The 25,997-nt window shown below is 42.8% G+C and overlaps 1 protein-coding gene across 3 annotated transcripts in view; it reads right to left on the reverse strand.

Moving 5' to 3' along the window:
• Window positions 1–25,997, reverse strand: part of TJP2 (tight junction protein 2) — a 186,385-nt gene that overhangs the window by 90,140 nt on the left and 70,248 nt on the right. Inside the window, exon 1 of one of the 3 annotated variants that reach the window (XM_082243993.1) lies at window positions 23,752–23,975. The exons of 1 other annotated variant lie outside the window; for it this stretch is intronic. In XM_082243993.1, coding sequence (XP_082100119.1) covers window positions 23,752–23,829 — 78 coding nt within the window. In that variant the 5' untranslated portion in view covers window positions 23,830–23,975. Of the gene's footprint in view, window positions 1–3,317; window positions 3,396–23,751; window positions 23,976–25,997 lie in introns of those variants that run through there. One more of the 3 variants, XM_082243992.1, reaches the window with a different exon arrangement.

Genomic DNA, 25,997 nt, shown 5'->3' on the forward strand with positions numbered 1-25,997 from the left:
TGAATGTAGCCTTAAGCTAATGTCCATGGAGCCTAATATAACAACAATATCTTGATTACAAAAACTTTAAATCTCAGATACCAATAATCTTCTCTCCTAAACACACAACTGAATAGGACACTCATCATTTCTGGATGAAGGGTAGATTCTGCATTGTGCTTGGCTAGGGCAGATTCATATAAAAACCTTTAGAACATCTTCAACACAAGTCAAAATTCTGGTCAAAAAAAGGTTTTATAATGCATATATATGTAAAAAATTGGAGATGCAATCTCAATAATTGTAAGTTTCTTTCTTTACTTCATATCGTCTTGCAACTGCACAGTTTCAGACATGCACATGTCCATCAAGCTGCATGTGCATGTCCCAAACTGTGCAGTCGCTTGCATGTATATGCATGAAGATATGAAGTAAAGAAAGAAACTTACGATTATTGAGATTGCATCTCCCATTGTTTGAAGAATTTCTGGTGGAAACAGAGGAGTGCCACATCAGATGTAATCCTTTGAAAAGAAACCGATCACACAGCAGAGGTGTCCCAACTTAAAATTATATATATATATATATATATATATATATATGAGAGACCCCACAACAGCGCTTGTTCTTTTGTTACTTACATAAGCAGCCCATAGAGGTGTCTTTTTTCCCATTCAGCAAGCGGGTTGAAAAAAAAAAAAATATATATATATATATATATATATATATATATATACACACACATTTTTTTTTTTTCAACCCGCTTGCTGAATGGGAAAAAAGACACCTCTATGGGCTGCTTATGTAAGTAACAAAAGAACAAGCGCTGTTGTGGGGTCGCTCTAGCTATATATATATATATATATATATATATATATATATATATATATATATATATATATATATATATATATATATATATATATATATCATTTTAAGTTGGGACACCTCTGCTGTGTGACCGGTTTCTTTTCAAAGGATTACATCTGATGTGGCACTCTGTTTCCACCAGAAATTCTTCAAAAAATTGGAGATGCAATCTCAATAATCGTAAGTTTCTTTCTTTACTTCATATCTTCATGCATATACATGCAAGCGACTGCACAGTTTGGGACATGCACATGCAGCTTGATGGACATGTGCATGTCTGAAACTGTGCAGTTGCAAGACGATATGAAGTAAAGAAAGAAACTTACAATTATTGAGATTGCATTGCTAATCCACACATTCAACGTGGATGAGGGAATCCTCTCTGCTGAGCTATTGAGACTTTCCTGCCATCGGAATACACTGATCAGCGTTGCAGGCTATAGCCGGCGACAATGATTAAGCAGGGAAATTCTGACAGGCTGGTTCTCCCTGCCCATAAATGGATTGACATTTGGCCAGTCCCTGCTGAACCAGCCAAATTGAATCCAGTGTCAGTGGCAGGAATTGTGCCCCATCATTGGTTTAAAGTGGGAGAAATATGCCTCATCATTGTTATCAGTGGGAGGAATAGTGCCCCATTGGTGGTGTCCTAGGAAGAAATAGTGCCACAATGTTGGTGTCAGTGGGAGGAATGGTGCCTCATATGGGTGGGAGGAACGTTGCCTCAAGGGTCAGGTAAAGGCAAGCAAAGGACCACATCCAGCCCATGTGCCACAGTTTGGAGACCACTGCACTAGACAATATAATGGTGTTTATGTTCCATAGTGTGAGAGGTTTCCTCAAGTGTTTGGGCTACATCTATCCAAGGTCTTGTACATGACCAGTTGATAACTAAAACTACAGAACATAGAAGTGAAAGGCATTCCTCATTATATTAAAAAAGAAAGCAATTGTAGTTACACTGGTATGGGCACCAATGAAGAATAACTGGAATCTGGCAATACTGGAAAACTGTAACTGAACAAGTAACAGCACCCAAAAGAGGATGTTTGAGATGTACACAACTTGTGACACAGCTCTCTACTTACCTCCGTGCACATCATATGGGTCTATATGTGAACATGTAGTTCAGAACAAAGATGCCCTCTGCAGAGCATGGCAAACCACCAGTCCTTCGGAACCAGCATTGGACATTTCTTTGGGCTCACCTTAGGTAACACACTTGTGATGGTTTGTGCGTTTTGCTCCTCTCAAATGCAGCTTCACTTTATGTGTGAAGGTAGACATTAGTGCACGGACAGTGCTCAACTTTATGTCTCAGAATATAGCCCTTGCTTGCTTTCTTGCTTATATACATATTACTAATAACTTAAATAAAAACGCATTGCCTTTAACTTGCTAAATTCCTCAATACACTGAAATAAAAAAAAAATAATTTCATTTAGATTTAGCAAACAGAAGGCTTTATGTGGTATGCATTACTAGGACCATTGTTTAACAATGGCAACCCATAAAGGAAGTATCAGTGACCGATTTTATCCAAATGGTTGGCTGTTCTGATTAATCGCCAAGCGCAATTACATCAAATACATTCTGAACACCAGAATCTACAAACCTTAAATTATTATGATTAAATTATAAGCAAGGGCACTTAAGCCAAAATTTGTTTTTTTTTTTTTGAATGTTGTTTGATTTTCTAATTGTTAGTGGAGTCAAAATGATTAACATTTTTAACCAAAGTGAAGAGAAAATTTGAAGGAGCTGTATAGAATTTTTTTCAAATACAAAACTAAATGCGAACTGTAAATTTGGCTTTCATTCCCCAAAAAAATTGTACATATTATTATTATAATGTGCATGTTCTTGGCACAAAATAAACCTGTTTAATAAATCTGGGATTCAAGTAGCATCTCTACGAAATTTTAAAGGCTTTTTAATGAAATAAGCTGACTCAATGATGGGGAGATGGAATTCTCTAACAAGAATGACATTTTACAGATCTATGGCTAGCTTTAAACCTATTTGGTGCCGTTTTATTTTACGAGAGCGTCTTCAATAAATTATATATATATATATATATATATATATATATAATAAATCATTTTTAAAAAGTGGGGGAACTTTTTGAAGAGCCCTTGTATTTACTAATTGTGTAAGCCCTGCACATTGAATATATTAGATTGATGAGATGTTTTCCATCTCACCCATGACATTAAAGCTGGCACTGTATTTCGAGATAACTTACAATACTGTAATTCTAATGAAGCTGACAAATTGCCAGAAGAATAGCACATACCACTGACATACAGTAGACGTTTTTAATTAAAATTTTAGTATTAGGCTTTATTACTCTTCTATTGCTATCACAGCCATATACATTTGTCATGAAAACAGATCATCAACGTCCAAGTCTTAACCTGTCACATACCCGTCCACTGTTAAATAAAACACATGGAGTCTTAGTTTACCTGATCTTGGAACCTGACCGTCAGTTTTCCTGGCCATGTGTTGCGGCGCCTGTGCTGTACTATGCATGAAGAAAGTTTACGGACAGGTTTGCTGTCTGTCTGCATGGCATGATGTGCCGTGGACAGAGAGAGAAGCATGCAAGGGAAAATCTACTATCATACTATAAGTCAAATGATCTCATGTTAATAATTACTTTAGAGGCCCCACCTCTTGTTCAGTGCACCTTTCAGCAAGTAACCTGATCTTCCTTGTTTGACAGTACATCTGTGGGTTACAATGATGGCTAAAACCGTATGTATACATAACAGCCGGCTTAATCACATGGAATTCTATGCATGTGTTCCTCTTTTTTTTTTTTATATAGCATAGCTCACCTTATTAGCAAGAGGTGGCATACAGGTAAACTATGGAGAACTGCTATAGGGATTACACAATAGACACTTGAACTTTGACTGTTGGACTATCGACACCCTTATTGTACATTTTTTTGCACGTCTAACTTTCTAACAGACACATTGAAGACATATAGAAAATAGCTGTAGCATTAATACATTTTTTTAATCATTATTGGGCTTGCTTTACTAAAAGTGACCTTATCAAGTCTGTAGAAAAATTCTAAATAGCAGGTCCCTGCCATAGAAGAACGTTTAGACCAGGGGTCTCCAAACTATGGCCCTCCAGTTGTTCAGGAACTACAATTCCCATCATTCCTAGTCATATCTATGAATGTCAGAGTCTTACAATGCCTCATGGGACGTGTAGTTCCACAACAGCTGGAGGGCCGTAGTTTGGAGATCCCTGGTTTAGACTCACTTCTCTGCGTGTCCTACCTTTCAGTGCTACAGCCTTCATAAAACTCTTCAGAATTCAAGACTTCCAGGAGTGTCAGAAGACTCTGTCCCGTTATATGCGGTGGTTCCATCCTCCAATCCCTACATCACTGCTGTGTCCTAGAGAGGTAGGGATTGAATAATGGAACCATAGAATGTGGTGGGGGACAGAGGCATCCGGCACTCCTGGCAATGCCGAATGCTGGAGATTTAGCCAGAGTCTACGGCACTGCAATGAAGGGAAGGTAGGATACATGGACTAGATAGAGGAGTATCTTTTTACAAAGGGAAGCTAATGGCAGTTTTTTATTTTTAAAGACTCGAAAAATGTAATATATTTTAGCTCACCAGTCTTTAGAATTGGTGGCTGTATTAGTTTTCATATCTCATGTTACAGTATAACTGAAGGCAAAATTATTATTATTTTTTTTTTAAAGTTTTGGATAGAGAGTAAAGGGATTAGATTACCTGTCCTTTTTTATTGTGGTCTGTGCCCCTGTTCAGGTGATTCACCCCCTCTATTTGTCCTGTTTACTATTATCATTGAAAGTAAAAGAAAATCCAGATTATGGGTTGTCCCAACAAAAGTAATCTTCCAATGGAATGGTGACACTAGTTCTGGTGACCTAGGGGTCTTCATGGAATTCCCTTAATTTGCAGGGATTACCACTCCAATCCTGTTCGTCTATGGGACAGGAAGTGAAGAGAAACCTCCACAATGGGACACAGATGGTGAAAACAAATCTGATAGGGGTTATAACTAGAGGTGCACCGAATGGAAATTTTGGTGCCAAAACTGAAATCGAAAATGCGGGAAGCACTTGGTTGAAAACTGAAAATGACAGTTTTTAAAAATATATTTATATTTTTTACATATATTATATTTAACTTTTTAAATAATATGAATTTAAATGCATATGAATTTATGGTCAGCCATTATTGGCACCTTTAGCGCAAGAAAAGCTCAAGAAAAATTAATCAATTTAAATTTGTTGTATGTCTTCACACTGGTCCATTGTGCTTCTGTTGTGGTGCTAAAAATCCTGCTTGGTGTATTTGTGATGCAGTGTTTGAGTCACATGACCTATGAAAAACAATCCATAAGCACCTTTTTCTCTTATCAGCAAAATGCAGATAACACCATTTGCAGCCAATATGTTTCGGTGGCCTAAATTTTGGTGCATCTCTAGTTATAATCCTCCCTTGCTCTATTCAAAATGAAGCGAAAAGAAAAAAATGTTTGCCTATAGTTCTACTTTAAGAATATTTTCAGAAAGTACAGAAAATACCTGTTGATCTTGCCAGAAATGCAGTGTCCTTACCGCTTCCTGTGACCCAAACAGTATGAACACTATTATTTTTCTAATGTAAACTACTAATAACTACCATGAAATGGAGAGGAAAGAGGATAGACATCTTTGTAAGTACAGCCTGTGTGACAACCATGGCTGCCTCCATAGACACAGTGGAGAAATGAGTATAGACATGAAGGGATGGGAAGTTTGTTAGTAGCAGGATCACTAGATGAAGAAAAAAAAAAAAACTAATGCAGACCCCACATTTAAGGGCCGGTAAGTTGCAATATACACTGCTCCAAAAAATTAAAGGAAAACTTTTTAGTCAGAGTACAGCAGCAAGTCAATTAAACTCCTGGGATATTGATCTGGTCAGTTAGGTAGCAGAGGGGGTTGTTAATCAGTTTCAGCTGCTTTGGTGGTAATGAAATTAACAACAGGTGCACTAGGTAAGCAACAATGAGACAACCTCCAAAACAGAATGGTTTTACAGGTGAAGGGCACTGACATTTTTTCCCTACTCTTTTTTCCTGACTGTTTTTCACTAGTTCTGCATTTAGCTATGGTCAGTGTCACTACTGGTAGCATGAGGCGATATCTGGACCATATAGAGGTTGCACAGGCATTCCAACTCCTCCAGGATGGCACATCAATACCGGCTATTGCCAGAAGGTTTGCTGTGTCTCCCAGCACAGTCTCAAGCACATAGAGGAGAAACCAGGACACAGGCAGTTACTCTTGGAGAGTTGGACAGGGCCAAATATGGTCCTTAACTCATCAGCAGGACAGGCATCTTCTCTTTTGCGCAAGGAGCAATAGAATGGAGTACTGCCAGAGCCCAACAAAATGACCTCCAGCAGGCCACTGGTGTGAATGTCTCTGACCAAACAATCAGAAAACACACTTCATGAGGGTGGCCTGAGGGCCCAACGTCCTCTAGTAGGCCCTATGCTCATTGCCCGGCACCGTGGAGCTCGATTGGCATTTCCCATTGAACACCAGAATTGGCAGGTCCGCCACTGGCCCCCTTTGCTTTTCACAGATGAGAGCAGATTCACCCTAGGCACATGTGACAGACGTGAAAGGGCCTGGAGAACGTTATGCTGCCTGTAACATTGTTCAGCATGACCTGTTTGGTGGTGGGTCAGTGATGGTCTGGGAAGGCATATCCATGGAGGGACGCACATGCTTCTATAGGCTAGACAACGGCACCCTGACTGCCATTAGGTATTGGGCTGAAATTTTTGGACCCATTGTCATATCCTACGCTGGTGCAGTGGGTCCTGGGTTCCTCTGGTGCAAGACAATGCCCGGCCTCTGTGGCAAGAGTATGCAGCCAGTTCCTGGAGGATGAAGGAATTGATACTGTTGAATGGCCCCCATGCTTGCCTGACCTAAATCCAATAGAACACCTCAGGGACATTATGTTGTGGTCCATCTGACACCACAAGGTTGCAGGAGGAGCTCAGTGATGCCCTGGTTCAGATCTGGGAGGAAATACCCCATCTATTGTCTCAAAAAGGAGCATGCCCCGACTTTGTCAGGCATGTATACAAGCACGTGGGGGGCATACAAACTACTGAGTACCAATTTGAGCTACTGCAATGAAATTTCAGCAAAATAGACAGGCGTGCTGCTTTATTTCTTCACTTTGATTTTTGGGGTGTCTTTGAATTCAACCCTCTGTAGGTTGATAATTTTCATTTCCATCAATGTGGCATCCTTACGTTCCTAACACATTACCCAGTCCATATCAGTATAGATATCCAGCATGAGATTTTTCACCATTTAGATCTGATGTGTTCTCAAAGTGTTCCTTTAATTTTTTTGAGCAGTGTATACAATATTTTGTTTTGGGTTTAGATATGTAAACCAAGTTGAATGAAGTAAATCTGGACCCGATTTACTTAAAAGAGGAGCTCCAGCCACCTATAAAAAAAATAGAAAAAAAGTCAGCAGCTACAAAAAGTGTAGCTGCTGACTTTTAAAAAACAGCCACTCATCTGTTCCACGGTCCAGCAGTGAGCTCACCCCAGCCGTCTCTTCATCCTTTGTCCTCCATCGGTGGCACTGGCATCTTCCGTATGGGCACCCGGCTGTGACTGCTTGCGGCTTCACAGCCAGGTGTCCACTGTGCGTGTGCGAGTCATGCGGCACATCCTGCCGGATTGGTGGATACAGTCTTCTAGGACCTGCAAGTTTCACAGGAGACTGCAGGGGGGATGGAGGGAGGAAAACTTCCGTTCGGAAGTGAAGTGGGAGCAGATAATTGTCAAACTCAGGTACCTGCTTCCCCCCCCCCCCCCCCCCCCCGCTCCTCAAAAGTGCCAATTGTGCAAGAGGAGTCCTTAAAGCAGAACTTCCCCTTTTGGGTGGAGTTTCACTTTAAGTATATTGTGAGGTCAAGTCCACCTATAAAGCACTGGTTTCTTTATTTTTAAGTTCCGCTGCACATGAAGCCCCTCCAACAATCAACTTGGGTATAACCAGCATGACAGATTTTACAGCAGCTATAGCCACTAGCAATAATCACTGTGTTCTCCCCACAGGGATGGCTCCCTTCGCCCCCCTCCCCACCGAGAGAATACAATGGCTCCACGGGAGAGAATTCCCCCCGTTAAACACGGATTGTGTTGATGGGGGAATAAAATGATTTTCTTACCTGCAACCAGTGGTTGCAGGAAAGAAAATTGCATCATGTATGGCCTGCACTAGACACTTGTCCCCAAGTGAATATTTCCCCTCCGCAACCTTAAAATGCTGGATTCCCCATTCCTTTCCCTTTCAATGACATTGGTCCCCAAAACAAAGAGAGGGCTGAATCTCCCCTTCGGAGCAAAGACAGTAATAACTTCACAGAGGATCTCATCTTAAAGTGCAAGTCAGCCGAACACCAAAATCCCTGCATCTACAGACATCCACGATCTAACACTAACCTATCTAGCCCTGTAAAGAAGAAATCAGCATACATACCTTTTTTTAAAGCTGATCCTGTCTCCAGCGGTGGAAGCTCTGCAGAGGACACGGCCGACAACGGCTGTTAAATAAATGGGAAGTAACATCACCCATAGATGTACTATAGAGCTTCCGTTGTCGGATGTGTCCTCTGCACCCACCTACACAGCGAAGCCAATGCTGACAGCTCAATGTGGGATCGGCTTAAAAATAAAATATAAAAAAATAAAATAAAAAAAAAAAAAAAAAAAATGGTATGTATACTGATTTCTTCTTTACAGGGCTAGATAGGTTAGTGTTAGATCATGGATGTCTGTAGATGCAGGGATTTTAGAGTTAGGGTGGACTTCTACTTTTAAAGCCTCAATCTATCTGAAAATAAAAATAAAAAAAAAAAAATGGCTATACATACACTTTAGGCAGCGACTGTTGACATAAAAAAAAACAGGCGACCAGGTAAGAGAAAGCATAATCTGCAAATACAATCACCAATTACGTTGGCCCTTTTGCACATATACCCTTATAAACTTTATCGATATTCTTTTTTTTAACATACTAACATGTATGGGTTAGGCCACATGTTTTTTAGGTCTCATACAGTAAGAGGCCAGCGCTTGCCTAGGGAGCCACAATTGGCACTTATAGCTTGCTTTGCAAGTGAATGGCTATATTCACTGTAAATGTGAATGCTTCCATGCATAGGCATTTTTACACGCATGCACGCGGAACGTATTTCCAAACACAGAAGTTTTGTGTACAGCCTGTCAATACAAGTGAAAAACGGTATGCTGCATCTGCGTCTCCTTGGACGAGGGAAAGACCCCAGAATTTGACGCTGCCTGCACAAATACTCAGCCTCTCATGTCCATGTGAATGAGGCCTAATAACGCTTTAGAATCCTGAGAAAACTGATGGAAACAGACCCAACAAGCCCTGCAATCCCATGGATAGATCAACTAAAATTGAATGTAGAGGAAATAATTCACAATGCACAAGTCAGTGTCTGTCATCAAAAAAATATTTAGGAACCATTAAAAGCACTGAAATTGTGAGAAAATAAACACATTGTCTATATATGCGGATTAACGAACACCCCCACCCGAAACAAAAGCAAGACATCAAGCACTGAATGACTAGGCAGCATCTAACTACTGAGCCCCTGCAGAGGACAAACAATACAGCCATTCAGCAGCAGTGCCATGAGAACACTGCATCCCTTCACCAAAACACAATTCATTCCTGGCATACTTTGTATCTCATTAATATGACAAACTTGGTGGAAAGAATCCTCCGTTTTTATACTATAATAAATGTTTATGTTTCTCTAATTTGTGTTTTCCGAATCCTTGTTTTGACTTTATTTATTTAAAAATCTATTCCATTTTCTTTTTTTTTCTAAATGAAAAACAGCCAAACAGCTGAACTCTGCGAATTCAGCCACTTTGTAAAATGTCCTGACTTAATATGATGGACTATGTCCAATGAGCTGTATGCCACCTCATGGGCTTCTCTTTAAATTGATATTTTTTCATTTTATTGAGCTCTGGGAGTACAGCTATCACTATACTTCTGGTGGTCCAGCTCCGGACCTTATGGTCTCAACTCCGAGAGCTGCTGAGTTGTATGCAGCCACTCTGTCTGCCCTTCCTGTCCAATCACAGAGTGCTTTGTATTATGTGAACTAATTCACTACAAAGCCTTCTGTAAATGGACAGCAGAGGGGAAAGGTGGGCAGATCTGTTGCAGTATGAGAAGGCAGGGCCCCTCCTGTAAGGGCTCATGCACACTCCAGCTCAAAAAAAAATAAAAATAAGAGCATTTACAGACATTTGAGCTTTTAATCCTCTGCCTAAAAGATTAAAGAAGGTTGAGCTTTTTCAAGCTTTTGTAAACATAAGCGGTTTTCACAACCCCCCCCCCTTCTCATTTTTCCATTTCTTGTGCTTTTCTGTGCCTTTTTATGTGTTTTTGGGCACTTTAGGTATTTTCTCTGCTCGGAAGCTCCGCTCACAAAACATGAGAGTTGGTGAAGTTGTTTTTTTTTTTTTCCATGTCTGTAAGCTCATATGCCCGTAAACTCCTGAAAAGGCCTTAGTGTGCATGGACACATTGGCTGACAAGGAGGGGAGCTTCCAGGCAGAAAAAAAATAGAGCTCAAAAGCCTGTAGGAGCTTCTTTGAGATGCAGTGTGCATGAGCCCTAAGAGCGCTGGGAGTGCAGTGATAGCTGTGCTCTCAGCACTTAGTAAAAAACTGTCAGTTGTAAATAAAGAGATTCATCCTTGAGGTAGCATGCATCTGGTTGGACTGCATGTTTTTGAAAAGTTGCTGAATTCTTGGAATACTGACTTAAAGAGGAACTCATTTCAACCTCTCCCCACCGAGTTTACACATATATGCAGCCTCACGGGAAAACGGTCTTTATCGGTGGGGCTGCATATATACACAATTGCGTTTTGTGCTGAGCATGCTGCCCAGCTCACTCCCAAACACAGAGATTGAGCTACAGGTATCATACTGAACTGGGAACCAGGAGGCCTAGTTCCTAATTATTTGATCGCTGAGATAATCTCTGATTGGCCATCACAGTGATCATTCACTGTACAGCCCACCTCTGTGTTTTCTTGAAAGGGGGAAAAGTGTAAAAGAAAAGCGTGTATAAACGAAATAAAATATTTAAATTGCTAGATCACGGTTTATTCAAGGTCAGGGTTAGAGTCAAAATTCATTGTCAGAGTCAAGGTCAATGTGTTTTAGGTAGGATTAAAATATATATATATATATATATGTGTGTGTGTGTGTGTGTGTGTGTATTATATAAAATACATTTTTTTTTTTTTTTTTTTATTTAAAGTAAGGCCTAGAAACAATATTGCACGTTCATTTTTTACCTACTTGGAACACACTTACTAACTGGCACTTATAATATTTTTAAGAATGTAATACACGTGGCTCTCATACCTGTAGCAGGTAGTACAGCGATCGGGACAGATCACTCACACAAAAAAAAAAAAAAAAGACGATAAGAAGTAGAAAAAAAAAAAAAAAGGCAATGGGTTCCCCCTAAAATTTCAACCAGACCCTTATCCAGGCATTCAGCATGGGTAGCCAGGAAAAGGAGCCGTTTACATTCTGGCAGCCAAGAATCTGTCATTTGGGTGATGAAACAACATTACCAGTAGCCATTTTCGATAACGAAGTTACATAACTGAACAACATGATTGATGATGGGTTACGTTGGGAAGGGGGGGGACCATTATTTAAATATTTTTTGGGAATGACAAAGGGTACTAATGTACCTCTGTGCTGATTCCCCAGTGAGGGGGGGGGGGGGGTGTATTTGGGACCCCTTATTATCAGGGATCACATTCTTATAAGTCCCTCCTATACAACTCCAAATCCGGATGCGAAGAAGAGACCCTTTTCCTGCAACATTGGAACAAGGTGCCTTTCAAGGATGTGGGGGCTTGGGCATCCCCTTGCCAAGTACTGCCTCAGTGCTGAAAGGTGTGTGGCCTGGTATGGTACAGAAAGGCGAACGGGGGCATACTTGCTACCCTCCCTTTCCTGGGCACCATGTCTAGATAAGAATTAGAATTTTACCCACTTCTGGACCGGAAGGTTTTACCCCCTTAATGACCAGGCCATTTTTTGCGATAAGGCACTGCGTTACTTAAATGGACAATTGCGTGGTCGTGCGACACTGTACCCAAAAAAAGTTTGTCCTTTTTTCCCACAAATAGAGCTTTATTTTGGTGGTATTTGATCACCTCTGTGGTTTTTCTTTTTTTTTTTTTTTTTTTTCCTTTTTTTAGAGGGAGAAAGCATGGGAGAGGAAGCATAAGAGAGGGGGAGAGGAAGCATAAGAGAGGGGGAGCCATGAAAACTCATGTGTAGGCCATGTTTAAGTTGCGAAACGCGAAAGTGCAGCGTTAATCGCGGTGGAGCATGGTCCTGGTTCCATCTCCCAAGAGTCTACTGTCTGCGTTCAGCATGGAGGCTGGGCAGAGAGGGAATTCCCTTGGGTACTCTGTGGTTTTTATTTATTGCACTATAAACAAACAATTAAAAAAAAAAAAAAAAAAAGTAACAATTTTGAAAAAAAAAAAAAAAAAAAAAAAGAGAATATTTTTTTACTTTCTGCTATAAATCACAACCAATAAAAAAATTTGAAAAAAAAAATACTTTTTTTTTTTTTTTTTTTTTTTTTAAATCAGTTTAGGCCAATATGCATTTTGCTTCATATTTTTGGTAGAAAAAAAAAAATCCCAATAAGTGTATATTGATTGGTTTGTGCAAAAGTTATAGCATCTAAAAACTATGCAATATTTTTATGTAATTTTTATTTACAAGTAATGGCGGCAAAATCAGTGATTTTTGGCAGGACTGCGACATTGCAGCAGACAAATCAGTCATCTGACACTTTTGGGGGATCAGTGCTAAAAAAAAAAAAAAAAAAATGCACTGTCCCTCTACAAATGACACTGTCAGGGAAGGGGTTATCAAGGGGTGAATGTGTCCCTAGGGCAGTGATGGCGAACCTTGGCACCCCAGATGTTTTGAAACTATATTTCCCATGATGCTCATGCACACTGCAGTGTAGTTGAGCATCATGGGAAATGTCGTTCCAAAGCATCTGGGGTGCCAAAGTTCACCATCACTGTCCTAGTGGGTGCTTACTAACTGTGGGGGGTTGCACTGATTGGGGGGGGGGGGGGGAGACAGATCTGGGTTCCTGCTTAGGAGGAACACAAGATCGCCATCTTGTCCCCTTGCAGAAAGGTGATCTGCCTTGTTTACATAGGCAGATCGCCATTCTGCCTTTCCTGGGGATGATTGTGGGTGGCCAGAGGACATAGAGTCCATCGGACCCATTGACTGACGCAATGGCGCCATCTAGTGGGTATTGAACGAAACAACGTACAGGTAGGTAATTTCACGCAATAGAGCCACACTGCCACAGTAAATACATGGTGTCCGGTCGGAAAGTGTTTAAAGAGAACCAAATATCACATTTTTACTTATTAAAAAAAAAAATCGTGTTTATTTGTTCTTAAATTAAAATACACTTTAAAGCACACCTGACATAAGAGGAAGTTGTCATTGCTTACCAATTTTTCTGAAAATGCTAACTGCCTGGTAGTCATGCTGACCCGCTGGCTTTAATACTTGAAATTACTGACCCGGCCTAGTATGCAGGTAAGGACTTTAGGCCTCTCTCTTACTTTCCTAATCAAAATACTTACTCCAGTATTACTTTGTTCGGACGCCAAAGACAGCCTTCAGGTTTCTCTGATAGGTTTGTTTGAATTGTACATTCTTGCCTGAGCAACAGTGTCTTTGGTGGCTTTTCGTGTATGTTTTTCACACATATTTTTGGTAGAAAGCTAGTTACTAAGAGGAGGAGAAGGGCATTTTCAGGTGCTCTCATTGAAGTCTATTGAGGCAAAAATGTGTGATCATGCTGGAACAAAGCTTCTGTACATTTAGTAAACTCTTCATTTTCATTATACTACCATGCACACAAAAAAAAAACAAACGGACGATCATTCGTCCAATAATCTCATTGTGTGTACCAGCCATTACATTACATAATTGTTGGTAGATTTTAAAGGAGTTTTTACAATGAGATTGCATAGTGTATGGTTAGCTTAAAGGGTTACTAAACCCAGATCCTGCATTCACTATATCTTAATGTCTCCCACAGTACACATAACATAAAAACACAATTATTTTAGTAAATATAAACTGCTAAATACCTTTTCTCATCAGCAGTATATAGCAGTCTGGTGACTCCTATCACTGTCCAAAGCTTATAAGAGGAGTTTCTGAGTGTCCTATGAGACTACAGGTCCCCTGACCCTCTGTCTGGACAGTGCCGATTGGCCCTGTGCTGATCACATGCACTCTCCCAAGAAAAAAAAAAAACCCTCTAGCAATACACACCAAACTGAGCATGTGCAGCCTGACTCCATAGAATGTGTTATCAGGAATGGTTTAACCACTTCAATACCAGGCACTTTCACCCCCTTCCTGCCCAGGCCAATTTTCCCCTTTTAGCGCTGTTGCATTTTGAATGACAATTGCGTAGTCATGCACCACTGTACCTACACCAAATTTATGTAATTTTCCCCCCACAAATAGAGCTTTCTTTTGGTGGTATTTGATCACCTCTGGGTTTTTTCCTTTTTGCTAAACAAATAAAAAAAGACCGAATACGTTTTTTCCTGCACTGATGAGACTGCACTGACAGGCACTGATGGGGTGGCACTGATATGCAGCATTGGTGGGCACTGATAGGCGGCACTGCTGGGCACTGATAGGCGGCACTGCTGGGCACTGATAGGCGGCACTGCTGGGCAATAATGGGCACTGGTGGGAGACACTGATAGATGGCAATGAGGGGCAATGGTGGGCAGCACTGATAGAGAGGGCACTGGCGGGCAGCATTGATGGGGATGGCAATGGGGGGGTCCCTGAGCCCTGATTGCCATCCCTGGTGGCCATAGTGGGCATCCCTGGGGTTATGGGTGGGCACCCCTGGTGGTTCTAGTGGCACCCCCCCCCCGAGGGTCTGCACCGGTAATCAATGATCTGATTACCAGTGCTGACCCCCCCCCCTGTCAGAGGAACCGCCGATCGGCGCTCCTTTACTCGTGGCTGTCAGGCACGAACTAAGGAAAGCCGATCAACGGCTCTTCCTGTTTACTATGTGACCAGCCGTGATTGGACACGGCTGGTCACATGGTAAAGAGCCTACATCAGTAGGCTCTTTACCGAGATCGGAGATGCAGGGTGTCAGGCTGACACCTCGCATCACCGATCGCCTCTCTGCGCGCCCCCGGGGGGGGCGCAGAGCTGTATTATCCTGCCGCCGTCATATGACGTCCGGTCAGGATAATACAACCATAATCCCGCCGTCAATTTGCTATAGGGCGGGCGGGCTGTGGTTAAGGGACAGTGGAAGGATCAGAGAAGACAATAGCAAACAGCCTTTTTACACAATGCAGAAGATTGTGTGAGTATAACAAGCATGCTATACTGCATATACAGACTGATTTTACAGTTGTGTGTTTAGTAACACTTTAAAGTGAATGTAGGCAAACGGCATTAAGATAAAAAGCCTTATGTGTGCAGCCCCAGCCCCCCTAATATTCACCTGAGCCCCATCTATATCCAGTAATGTTGTAGAATTGTCTCGGCTGCCCAGGACTCCCCTATTCATAGGATGAGACAGCAACACTGTGTCAAAGTCAGTCAGCCAATGAGGAGAGAAGGGGGGGGGGGGGTCTATTTGCAGCTCCGTGTATGAATGGACACAAAGAGTTGTCGCTCGGCTTGGGTGTCCCTATAGCAAGCTGCTTACTGTGGAGGCACTCAACAGGAGGGAGGGGCCAGGAGCGTCAGTGAAGGACCCAAGAAGAGGAGGATTTGGGTTATGCTGGCCATACACTAGCTGAAAAATCATTTGAAAATCTGTCATTTGGTCCGGTCGTTCATTTTTCATCCAGTTAATGGGCACAAATAGAAAATCGTTTTTAACTTTTCAGATCCTAAAAAAAAAAAAAAAAAAAAAATCGAAGGAACAGTTTGGAAAATTCTGCTGAACGAACGATAAATTGAAAGGTTAATGTGTTTCTCGGCCGAACTGTTTGCATTAGGTATAGGTGACAAACTGAACGAAAAAACATCCATTGAACGATTTATCGTTCGGTATTCGGTCATTACATGATGGCACGATTGCCTGCTCTCACGGCCCATTTTTCGAAAATGAGTTTGAACGATTTTTCGGCTAATGTATGGCCAGCTTTACTCTAGGCAAAACCAACTGAATAGAGCAGGTAAGTAGAACACGTTTGTTATTTTTAATTAAAGAAAAATGAAACTTTACAATCACTTTAGGTGTTGAAGTGCTCCTTTGGAAAGGTTTCAAATCACTCAGGTATAAATAGGAGCCAATGCCAGGAAAAAAAAAAAAAAAGAAGAAAATGTGATTTCTTAAGCCCGCCATACACAGATTGATTCAATTTTATTATCAAAACAATGTGGGTATCAACTAACAAAAATCATGATAAAAGAACAGTACCCCATAGAAAACAATGTAATTATCTGTCATTGTTCTATTTACTGAATAAAAGGAAATATCAACCCTATCTGCTTGCTCTTGGATATTGTCCTTTAAAGTAGGTGTAAACCCACTTTAAAGTCTTTTACCTATAGGTAAGCCTATTATACATAAATAAAAGCGTATCATTGTAAGTACTCCTGTCAGTGGCAAATGGTCTGTCTCAATCAGTTTGAAGGAAAGAAAAATCACTTGATTCCCCCATCAATACAGTCAGTGTTGATGGGGGAATCCCTCACGCTGTGTTATTGTATTCTGACAGTCAGAGGCTCCCCAGCTGTCAGAATACAATGATCACTGCTGGCAGCTACAGAAAAAAGAAAAAACAGGCTGGTTGTAATGAAGTCAATCAATAGAGCAACCAACTGTAAAGCCAAGTTTAAAGCCTCGATTTAAATAAAAAAAAAAAAGTTTAAATAATAAACATATCATACTTACCTGCCCTGCACAGGGAATCCCCAATCCCCCACTGGTGCTCCTGGCTCCTCCACTTCAGCGAGTGACCCCATAGAAAGCTGCTTTCTATGGGGGCACTCATGTGGGTTCACTCCTAAGCCGCCCTGTCTGCTCTGCATCTATTGACACAAACAGGGCGGCTTGTCCCGGCTCATTCGTCTCATTCGATTTGATAGCAGCAGGAGCCAATGGCCAACCTTTCAGGCGGAGAAGAGCTGCTGCTCTCATGCACATCACTCGATCGGGCTGGGGGTTGGACTGAGGGGGATTCTGCAGTACAGAAGAAGGTTTATTTCCTTAACCACTTAAGCCCCAGCCCTATTTCGGACACTTTTTGTTTACAAGTTAAAACCAGTATCTTTTCCTAGAAAACGACTTAGAACCCCCAAACATTATATATATTTTTTTAGCAAAGACTCTGGAGAATAAAATGTCGGTCATTGCAAAATTTTTTGTCACGCGGTATTTGCGCAGCGGTCTTTAAAACGCCGTTTTTTTGGAAAAAAATTTGAAAAAAAAAAACATATTTCACTGCATTTAAAAATATTAAACAGTAAATTTAGCCCATTTTTTTGTATATTGTGAAAGATGATGTCACACCGAGTAAATAGATACCCAACATGTTACGGTTTAAAATTGCGCCCCCCTCGTGGGATGGCGACAAACTACGGTCAATAGAGATCTCAATCAGCAACGCTTTAAATTTATTTAACGGTTACCAGTTTAGAGTTAGAGTGTAGCTCTTTTTTTTAAATTATTGCCCACACTCTGGCGGTCGCGGCAATACCTCACATTGTTTGAACAGCGATTTCATTCGCGGCTCGACTTGCGTATACGTTTTTTATGTGCGCGAGCTAACGGTGACGGGGGCGGCTAAATTTTTTTTTTTTTTTTTCCCTATTTATTTTTTTAACTTTATTACAGGTTTTTTTTTTTAAAAAAATCTGATCACTTTTATTGCTGTCACAAGCAATGTAAACATCCCTTGAGACACCAATATGCAGTGACAGGTACTCTTTATGGAAGGATCGAGGGTCTAAAAGACCCTAGACCCCTCCACTACACTTCCATGTATTGTATACAGCCATTTTTCAAATTTGCCGCCTTTTTCAGCACAGTAACCCGGAAGTGACGTCATGGACGCTGCCTCCGGGTTACGTCATCGGAGACCCGATCGATGCCGTTTCCGGACGTGCCGGCTGGGTGCTCGGGGCTCCCAGTGGGACGGGAGCCCCAAGCAAAGCCACAGAAGGCGGCAGGAGGGGGGGATGGGGAAGTCCCCTCCCGCTCACCCGGGTAGCGATCGAGCGCATCGGTCGTTACCGACGGAAAGCCGACCGTCGGCTTCAAACCACAGTACCGGTATCATCCCAGTATAACCCCACAAAGTTACCCGACGTATGGGTACGTCGATATGCTGTAAGTGGTTAAAGTATAACTAAAGGCAATTTTTTTTTTTAGTTTTGGATAGAGTGGAGAAGAATTAGAATACCTGTTAGTTTTTATTGCTGTCTGTGCCCCCGTTAAGGAGATTCACCCTCATTTCTTGTCCCGTTTACCATTATCATTGAAAGTGAAAGTAAAATCACAGATTTTGGCTTGTCCCCAGAAAAGTAATCTTCCAATAGAGACAATGGTTTTGGTAAGCTGGGGGTCCCCAAGGAATTCCCTTAATTTGTTGGGATTTCCCCTAACTTCCTGTTTGGCTATAGGACAGGAAGTGAAGGGAAATCTCCGCAATGGGAAAAGATGGCAAAAAAACAAACAAAAAAAAAATTAACAGGGGTTATAACCCTCCCTTACTCTTATCGAAAAAGAAAAAAAAAAAAAAAAAAGTTTTGCCTATAGTTCTACAGTTTTCCGTTTTTATAGTTCTACTTTAATTTAGGTCCGGTTCACACTGATGCGATGCGGGAAGGCTGCGAACTCGCAGCCTGTTCCCGCATCGCACACGCACCCCCGGCAGTTCACACTGCCATATGCGATACGCTGGGGGTGTCAATGTAATCTTAACGACACCCCCAGTTTGATCGCATATCGCAGTGCGATCGTGCAGTTCGGATCGCACAAGTGTGAACCGCTGTGCGATCCGATCCTGATGCGGCTGCAAAAATGCCTCCTGTGCGTGTTTGCTGCGGGAGCGATGCGAATTTAGCCATACAGTTTGTATGGCTAAACTCGCACCGCACAGCTGATCGCATGTAATGTCGGAGCAGTGCGCTCCGACATTACATGCGAACCCCGCACACGCACAAGTGTGAACCGGGGCTCAAAGATAGCACTAAGATAAAATAAAAAAACTAAAAAATGCTACTTAGGAGCCTGCATTCACTATATCTGGTCCCCCACAGTACACAGAATAGGGAGATGCAATTTTTTTTATTAACTATAAACTGCTAAATACCTTTTTCTCATCAGCAGTATATAGCAGTCTTTTGACTTCTATCAGTGTCTGGTTAAAGCTTGTAGGAGGAGTTTTCCTTTTACCCTGACTGTCCTATGAGGCTGCAGGACCCCTGACCCTCTGACTGGACAGTGCTGATTGGCCCTGTGCTGATCCCATGCACCCTCCCCCAAAAAAAAAAAAAAAAACTCTCTAGCAATACATACCAAACTGAGCATGTGCAGAATGCCCCCAACCAAGGCTCTGTTTTATCAGGAGATGGTTTGGGGACTATTGAATAAGGGGAGGATCAGAGAAGACAGGATCAAACAGCCTTTTTACACAATGCAGAGGGTTAACCCCTTAGGTTCCACAGTGATAACAAGTATGCTTTACTGCATATACACACTGATTTTACTGTTGTGGGTTTAGTAACACTTTGGCTTCAGAACTACTTTCATTACAACCAGCCTGCCCCTGCCCATAGGCAGACCTAAATTCAGCCTGGTTCAGCAGGAATTTCAATACGTCTATAGCTGGCTTAGGTTTCCCCTTCTGACTAAGGGGCAGTAAAAGAAGGCAGTTGAGGCATCTTTTTTTACTGCCCTTTAAGCTTCATGTGTACAGCTGGATAGGATTGCCACATACAGTATCTCAGAAAAGTAAGTACACCCATCACATTTTTGTAAATATTTTATTATACCTTTTCACGTGACAACACTGAAGAAATGACACTTTGCTACAATGTAAAGTAGTGAGTGTACAGCTTGTATATCAGTGTAAATTTGCTGTCCCCTCAAAATATCTCAACACACAGCCATTAATGTCTAAACCGCTGGCAACAAAAGTGAGTACACCCCTAAGTCAAAATGATGGATGAGACCAAGATGTAATAAAAAAAAAAAAATTTAAAAATTTGAGGGGTGTACTCACTTTTGTAAGATACTGTATGTGTCACTTTGTTTTATGGCACAAATTATACCCCTTGTCACGCTGTGGCAATGTGGCCACCAAACATAACCCAATCAAGTGAATGGGGCTGTTCTGCAACTCCAAGCCAAAAGCTAGGCTTGTGGTTGGGGAGGGTGGTATTTCCAATCAAATACCCACTTTGGCTATTAACCCCTTCATGCAGACGGAACGCAAATATGCAGCCTCGGTTTCAGGGGGTTGTACCAGGGTGATGCCTGCAGCTAGAGGCATTACCCCGGTAGCGTTGTTTAGAGCCGACGGTTGGCCTTCTTCTAATGACAACCAATGCGGCTGCGTACCTGCTCAGCTGCCATTACAAGGAGCAGGAGGGGACGTTCCCCACTTGTCCCCCCGGGAGACCCAAGAGACCAGCCGGTGGCCGAAGACCTGAACAAAGCCGCATTCGGCTGTGATCGGGTCTCCGATGTAAAAACCCGGAAGCTATGTCATGACATCACTTCAGGGTACTGGAGCCTTAAAGGCGCCAGATTTAAAACAAAATGACAGCATTCAAAACACATTTTGAATGTTTTTAAGTACAAAAGAGGAATTTGGGGTCTTTCAGACCCCAGATCCCTCCATAAAGAGTACCCGTCATTGCCTATTACTGTCACAAGGGATGTTTACATTCCTTGTGACAGCAATAAAAGTGATTTTTTTTTTTGACAGTGTAAAAAAATAAATAAAATTATTAAGGAAAAAAAATTTTTTTTTAAAGCGCCCTGTCCCTACGTGCTAACGCGCAGAAGCGAACGCAAGTCGCACCCGCATACGTAAACGGCGTTCAAACCACACATGTGAGGTATCGCCATGATCCTTAGACAGAGCAATCATTCTATCACAAGACATCCTCTGCAACTTTAACAGGTACATTAACATTTTTGAAAAGTTGCCTAAGGAGATTTTTAAGTACCGTAGTTTGTCGCTATTCTAGAAGTGTGCCCAAATTTAAAGCATGACATGTTCGGTACTCGGCGTAATATCATGTTTCACATTATACAAAAAAAATTTGGCTAACTTAATATTTTGTTTGTTTTTAATTCATAAAAGTGTATTTCTTCCCAAAAAATTGCATTTGAAAGACTGCTGTGCAAATACTGTGTGACATAAAATATTGCAACGATTCCCATTTTATTCTCTAGGGTCTCTGCTAAAAAAATATATAAATAATATATAATGGGGGTTCTAAGTCGTTTTCTAGCAAAAAATACTGATTTTAACGTGTAAGCAACAAATGTCAGAAAAAGGCTTAGGCTCCAAAGGGTTAAAGAACAAAGGGCATTCAGGGGGTGATTGTATTGCCCTGCTTGCACCGATCTCTAAAAAAAGCAATCCTCTGTGGATCCACCAATGCAAGTGTCAGCCCTCATTGGCAAGATTATCAGGGGAAAAAACTAAAAAAAAGAAAACTAATGCAGCTATCACATCTAATGATCAGAAAACTGCAATCTATGTAATGTTTCTTTTTGGAATGAATACATTATATATCTGAGTGAAAGGATGCTCTGAGTTTGCCTGCTATGACAGAATAGAGAATGGCTTGGAAGTGGTGTGAATATGATCCCCAGAATCTCCCTTGTCCTGAGTGTCAGTGTGGTGTCACAGGAGCTGCACAAAGTCCCTGCTCAGCACTCCAGGCCATGGAGATCAGTGCATTATACATGAGGGCACACTGCACTGCAGCAGCATATCCCTGTATACCTGTAAAAAGAGGGATCGCGGGGGGGCAGGCGCCTTGCAGCAATACGAGGGATCGCAGGGGAGGGGGCAGGCACCTTGCAGCCTTAAGAGGGATCGCAGGGGAGGGGGCAGGCACCATGCAGCCTTAAGAGGGATCGCGGGGGAGGGGGCAGGCGCCTTCCAGCAATAAAAGGGATTGTGGGGGGCAGGCGCCTTCCAGCAATAGGAGGGATCGCCCGGGGCCAGGCGCCTTCCAGCAATAGGAGGGATCATGGGTGGGCAGGCGCCTTCCAGTAATAAAAGGGATTGTGGGGGGCAGGCGCCTTCCAGCAATAGGAGGGATCATGGGCGGGCAGGCGCCTTCCAGCAATAAGAGGGATCGCCCAGGGGCAGGCACCTTCCAGCAATCAGAGGGATCGCAGAGGGGGGGGGGGGCACCTTCCAGCAATAAGAGGGATTGTTGGGGGCAGGCACCTTCCAGCAATAGGAGGGATCATGGGCGGGCAGGCGCCTTCCAGCAATAAGAGGGATCGCCCAGGGGCAGGCACCTTCCAGCAATCAGAGGGATCGCAGAGGGGGGGGGGGGCACCTTCCAGCAATAAGAGGGATTGTTGGGGGCAGGCACCTTCCAGAAAAAAAAAAAGAGGGATCATGGGGGGGGGGCAGGCACCTTCCAGCAAAAAAAGAGGGATCATGGGGGCAAGCGCCTTCCAGCAATAAGAGGGAATCACAGAGGGGGGGGCGCCTTCCAGCAATAAGAGGATCGCAGGGGGGGGGTACCTTCCAGCAATAAGAGGGATTGTTGGGGGGACACCTTCCAGCAATAAGAGGGATCGCAGAGGGGGGGGCACCTTCCAGCAATAAGAGGGATCGCAGGGGGCAGGCACCTTCCAGCAATAAGAGGGAATCACAGAGGGGGGGCAGCTTCCAGCAATAAAAGGGATTGTGGGGGGGGGGGGCAGGCGCCTTCCAGCAGTAAGAGGATCGCGGGGGGGGGTACCTTCCAGCAATAAGAGGGATCGCGGGGGGGGTACCTTCCAGCAATAAGAGGGATCGCGGGGGGGGGTACCTTCCAGCAATAAGAGGGATTGTTGGGGGGAGGGCACTTTCCAGCAATAAGAGGATCACGGGGGGGGGGGGGGGTACCTTCCAGCAATAAGAGGGATTGTTGGGGGGAGGGCACCTTCCAGCAATAAGAGGGATCGCGGGGGGGGGTACCTTCCAGCAATAAGAGGATCGCGGGGGGGGTACCTTCCAGCAATAAGAGGGATTGTTGGGGGGACACCTTCCAGCAATAAGAGGGATCACAGAGGGGGGGGCACCTTCCAGCAATAAGAGGGATTGTTGGGGGGGGGGGCACCTTCCAGCAATAAGAGGATCGCGGGGGGGGGGGGTACCTTCCAGCAGTAAGAGGGATTGTTGGGGGGACACCTTCCAGCAATAAGAGGGATCGCAGAGGGGGGGGGGCACCTTCCAGCAATAAGAGGGATTGTTGGGGGGGGGCACCTTCCAGCAATAAGATGGATTGTTGGGGGGGGGGGCACCTTCCAGCAATAAGAGGGATCGCGGGGGTCAGGCACCTTCCATCACACAATATTCAGCTTTCAGACACTTCCAGCAAGTTGTGCTCCCCACCCCCTCCTCCTGCCAAGGTGTGATCACATGACCCGTCCACTAATACCTGCAGGCACCTAACACACCCCCATCCCCCAGCAATCAGCTGATGGCGGCCACTTACCCCGAACCAGGCTGCCAGATCCTTGCCATGATGACTGGCCGCCTGATGATGAAACAACCTGTCTCCTCGGATGGGCATCGCGGCTCCTCTCTGCTTCCTCACTGACACGTGTGTCCCTTTAAGAGCGATCTATATGTGATCCGATGGGACGGTCACTTTACTTTGTGTGCCTCCATCATCAACCTGTCCGTGCACACCGTCCAATCCCTCCCAGACCAAGTGAAACTCCCCAGGGGCGGGCCTCTACCACTCTAAGATGGGGAGGGGGGACTTGTTTTCTGGCCTGGAGAAAGTCAATCCATTCCCCTCTGTGTTTCAGAATTCAGTGGTGATCAAAGGCTGAGCTGAGTAATCAGAGAAGCTGTGTCTGTTTTCATGTGTATCCAGCCGGCTAGTGTAGAGTGACTGGTATTATACAGACACTGCTTCCCCTCACTAGGGGAATGGTACAGTCCAAGTGCTGCAACTCCAAGCTTGAAGTTTGGAATCAGGAATGGGAGGGGGTGACACCCTGTGGTGTCCTGAGACCAGGAGAAGTCACCATTCATCATCAGTACTCACTGCTCAACACTCATGTGTGCCTTTTACTGCTAAGTGTCCATGTACAGGAAGGGATTGTCACACCACTGAAAAGACTGGGACAATCCCACAATGTACACCACACCAGGAGGGGGATAGATACACTGTTGTCTTATATTCATCTCTGCTATGATAAAGTACACAGGGATGGTGATGAATTCAAGAGGAACTATAGGCAAAAAGATTTTTTTTTTTTCATTTTGAATAACATAATGCAGGATTATACTCCCGTAAAAAAAAAATTTCCTGTGTCCCCTTTGGGAGATTTCTCTTTACTTCCTGCCCCATAGCCAAAACAGGAAGTCAGGAGAAATCCCTCCAAGGCGAGGGAATCCCTTGTTGTCACCAGATCTAGTTTCCCCTTTGGAAGTTTTTTCCTCTATACCTGTCCTGATGACAACCCAAATTTGGGATTTTCTTTTACTTACACTGTCAGTGATGACAATAATCATGACAAATAGAGAGGGTGAATCTCCAAAACGTTCAATAAATCAATGCAGAGCTTCAAAAAACAAAAATTACACACAGTTGGCATACATTTACATAACAACTTTATATATATATATATATATATATATATATATACACATACATACAGTCAGGTCCATAAATATTGGGACATCGACACAATTCTACTCTTTTTGGCTCTATACATCACCACAATGGATTTGAAATGAAACAAACAAGATGTGCTTTAAAGCAGAGTTCCACCCTGGGAAAGTTTTTTTTAATAAAAATACCCCCGGGACAGTCAGGGCTAGTACATTCCACAATGGCTAGCCTCTGATTTGTCCCGGGTTGCACTTACCTTTTAGAAGAAATACAGTAAAACCTTGGATTGCGAGCATAATTCGTTCCGGAAACATGCTTGTAATCCAAAGCACTCTTATATCAAAGCAATTTTTACCATAAGAAATAATGGAAACTCAGATGATTCGTTCCACAACCATTTATTCACAAGTCTTTCAGTTTATAGTCTATATACAAAGATTATAGCAATGTGATAGGTTGTGTCATCATAAAATGTCCATCCACAAATGGCGCCTCCACAAGGGGGATTAGAAGCAAAATCCAGCAGGAGCTACAGAGTATAAAAGAGAAGAGAGGCGCCTCTAAGTGTAGCAGTATGGGGACATTTAATGAGGGTACAACATTTAGCAACTCACATGGTTGATGATTAAAGAGGCACGTCTAAGTATGCAGGCATCCGGGGTAAAGCTGTCCACATAGACCATCTTCTGAACCACTGGCTCTCACCGATGTCAGTCTGCAATTGTGATTGGGAAGACTACCCTGTAGTAGAGTGATCTGAAAGCGAAACTTTGAATCGCTCGTGGAGCGCAGCGTGGAAGGGTGTGATGAAGATGGCAGTGCGGAGGATGGTCTATGTGGAAAGCTTTACCCCGGATGACTGCATACTTAGATGTGCCTGTTTTAATCATCAACCATGTGAGCTGCTAAATATTAAACCTTCATTAAATGTAACAATATTGCTACACTTAGAGGTGCCTCTCTTGTCTTTTATACCCAGTTGTGACATGACGCTACTTGTATATCAAGACATCGCTTGTATATCAAGTCAAAATTTATTTTAAAAATTTGCTTGTCTTGCAAAGCACTCTCAAACCAAGTTACTCTCAAACCAAGGTTTTACTGTACTTACCTTG

The sequence above is a fragment of the Pelophylax lessonae genome, assembly GCF_965119305.1.
Source record: "Pelophylax lessonae genome assembly, chromosome: 1".
In the NCBI taxonomy this organism is placed as follows: domain Eukaryota; kingdom Metazoa; phylum Chordata; class Amphibia; order Anura; family Ranidae; genus Pelophylax; species Pelophylax lessonae.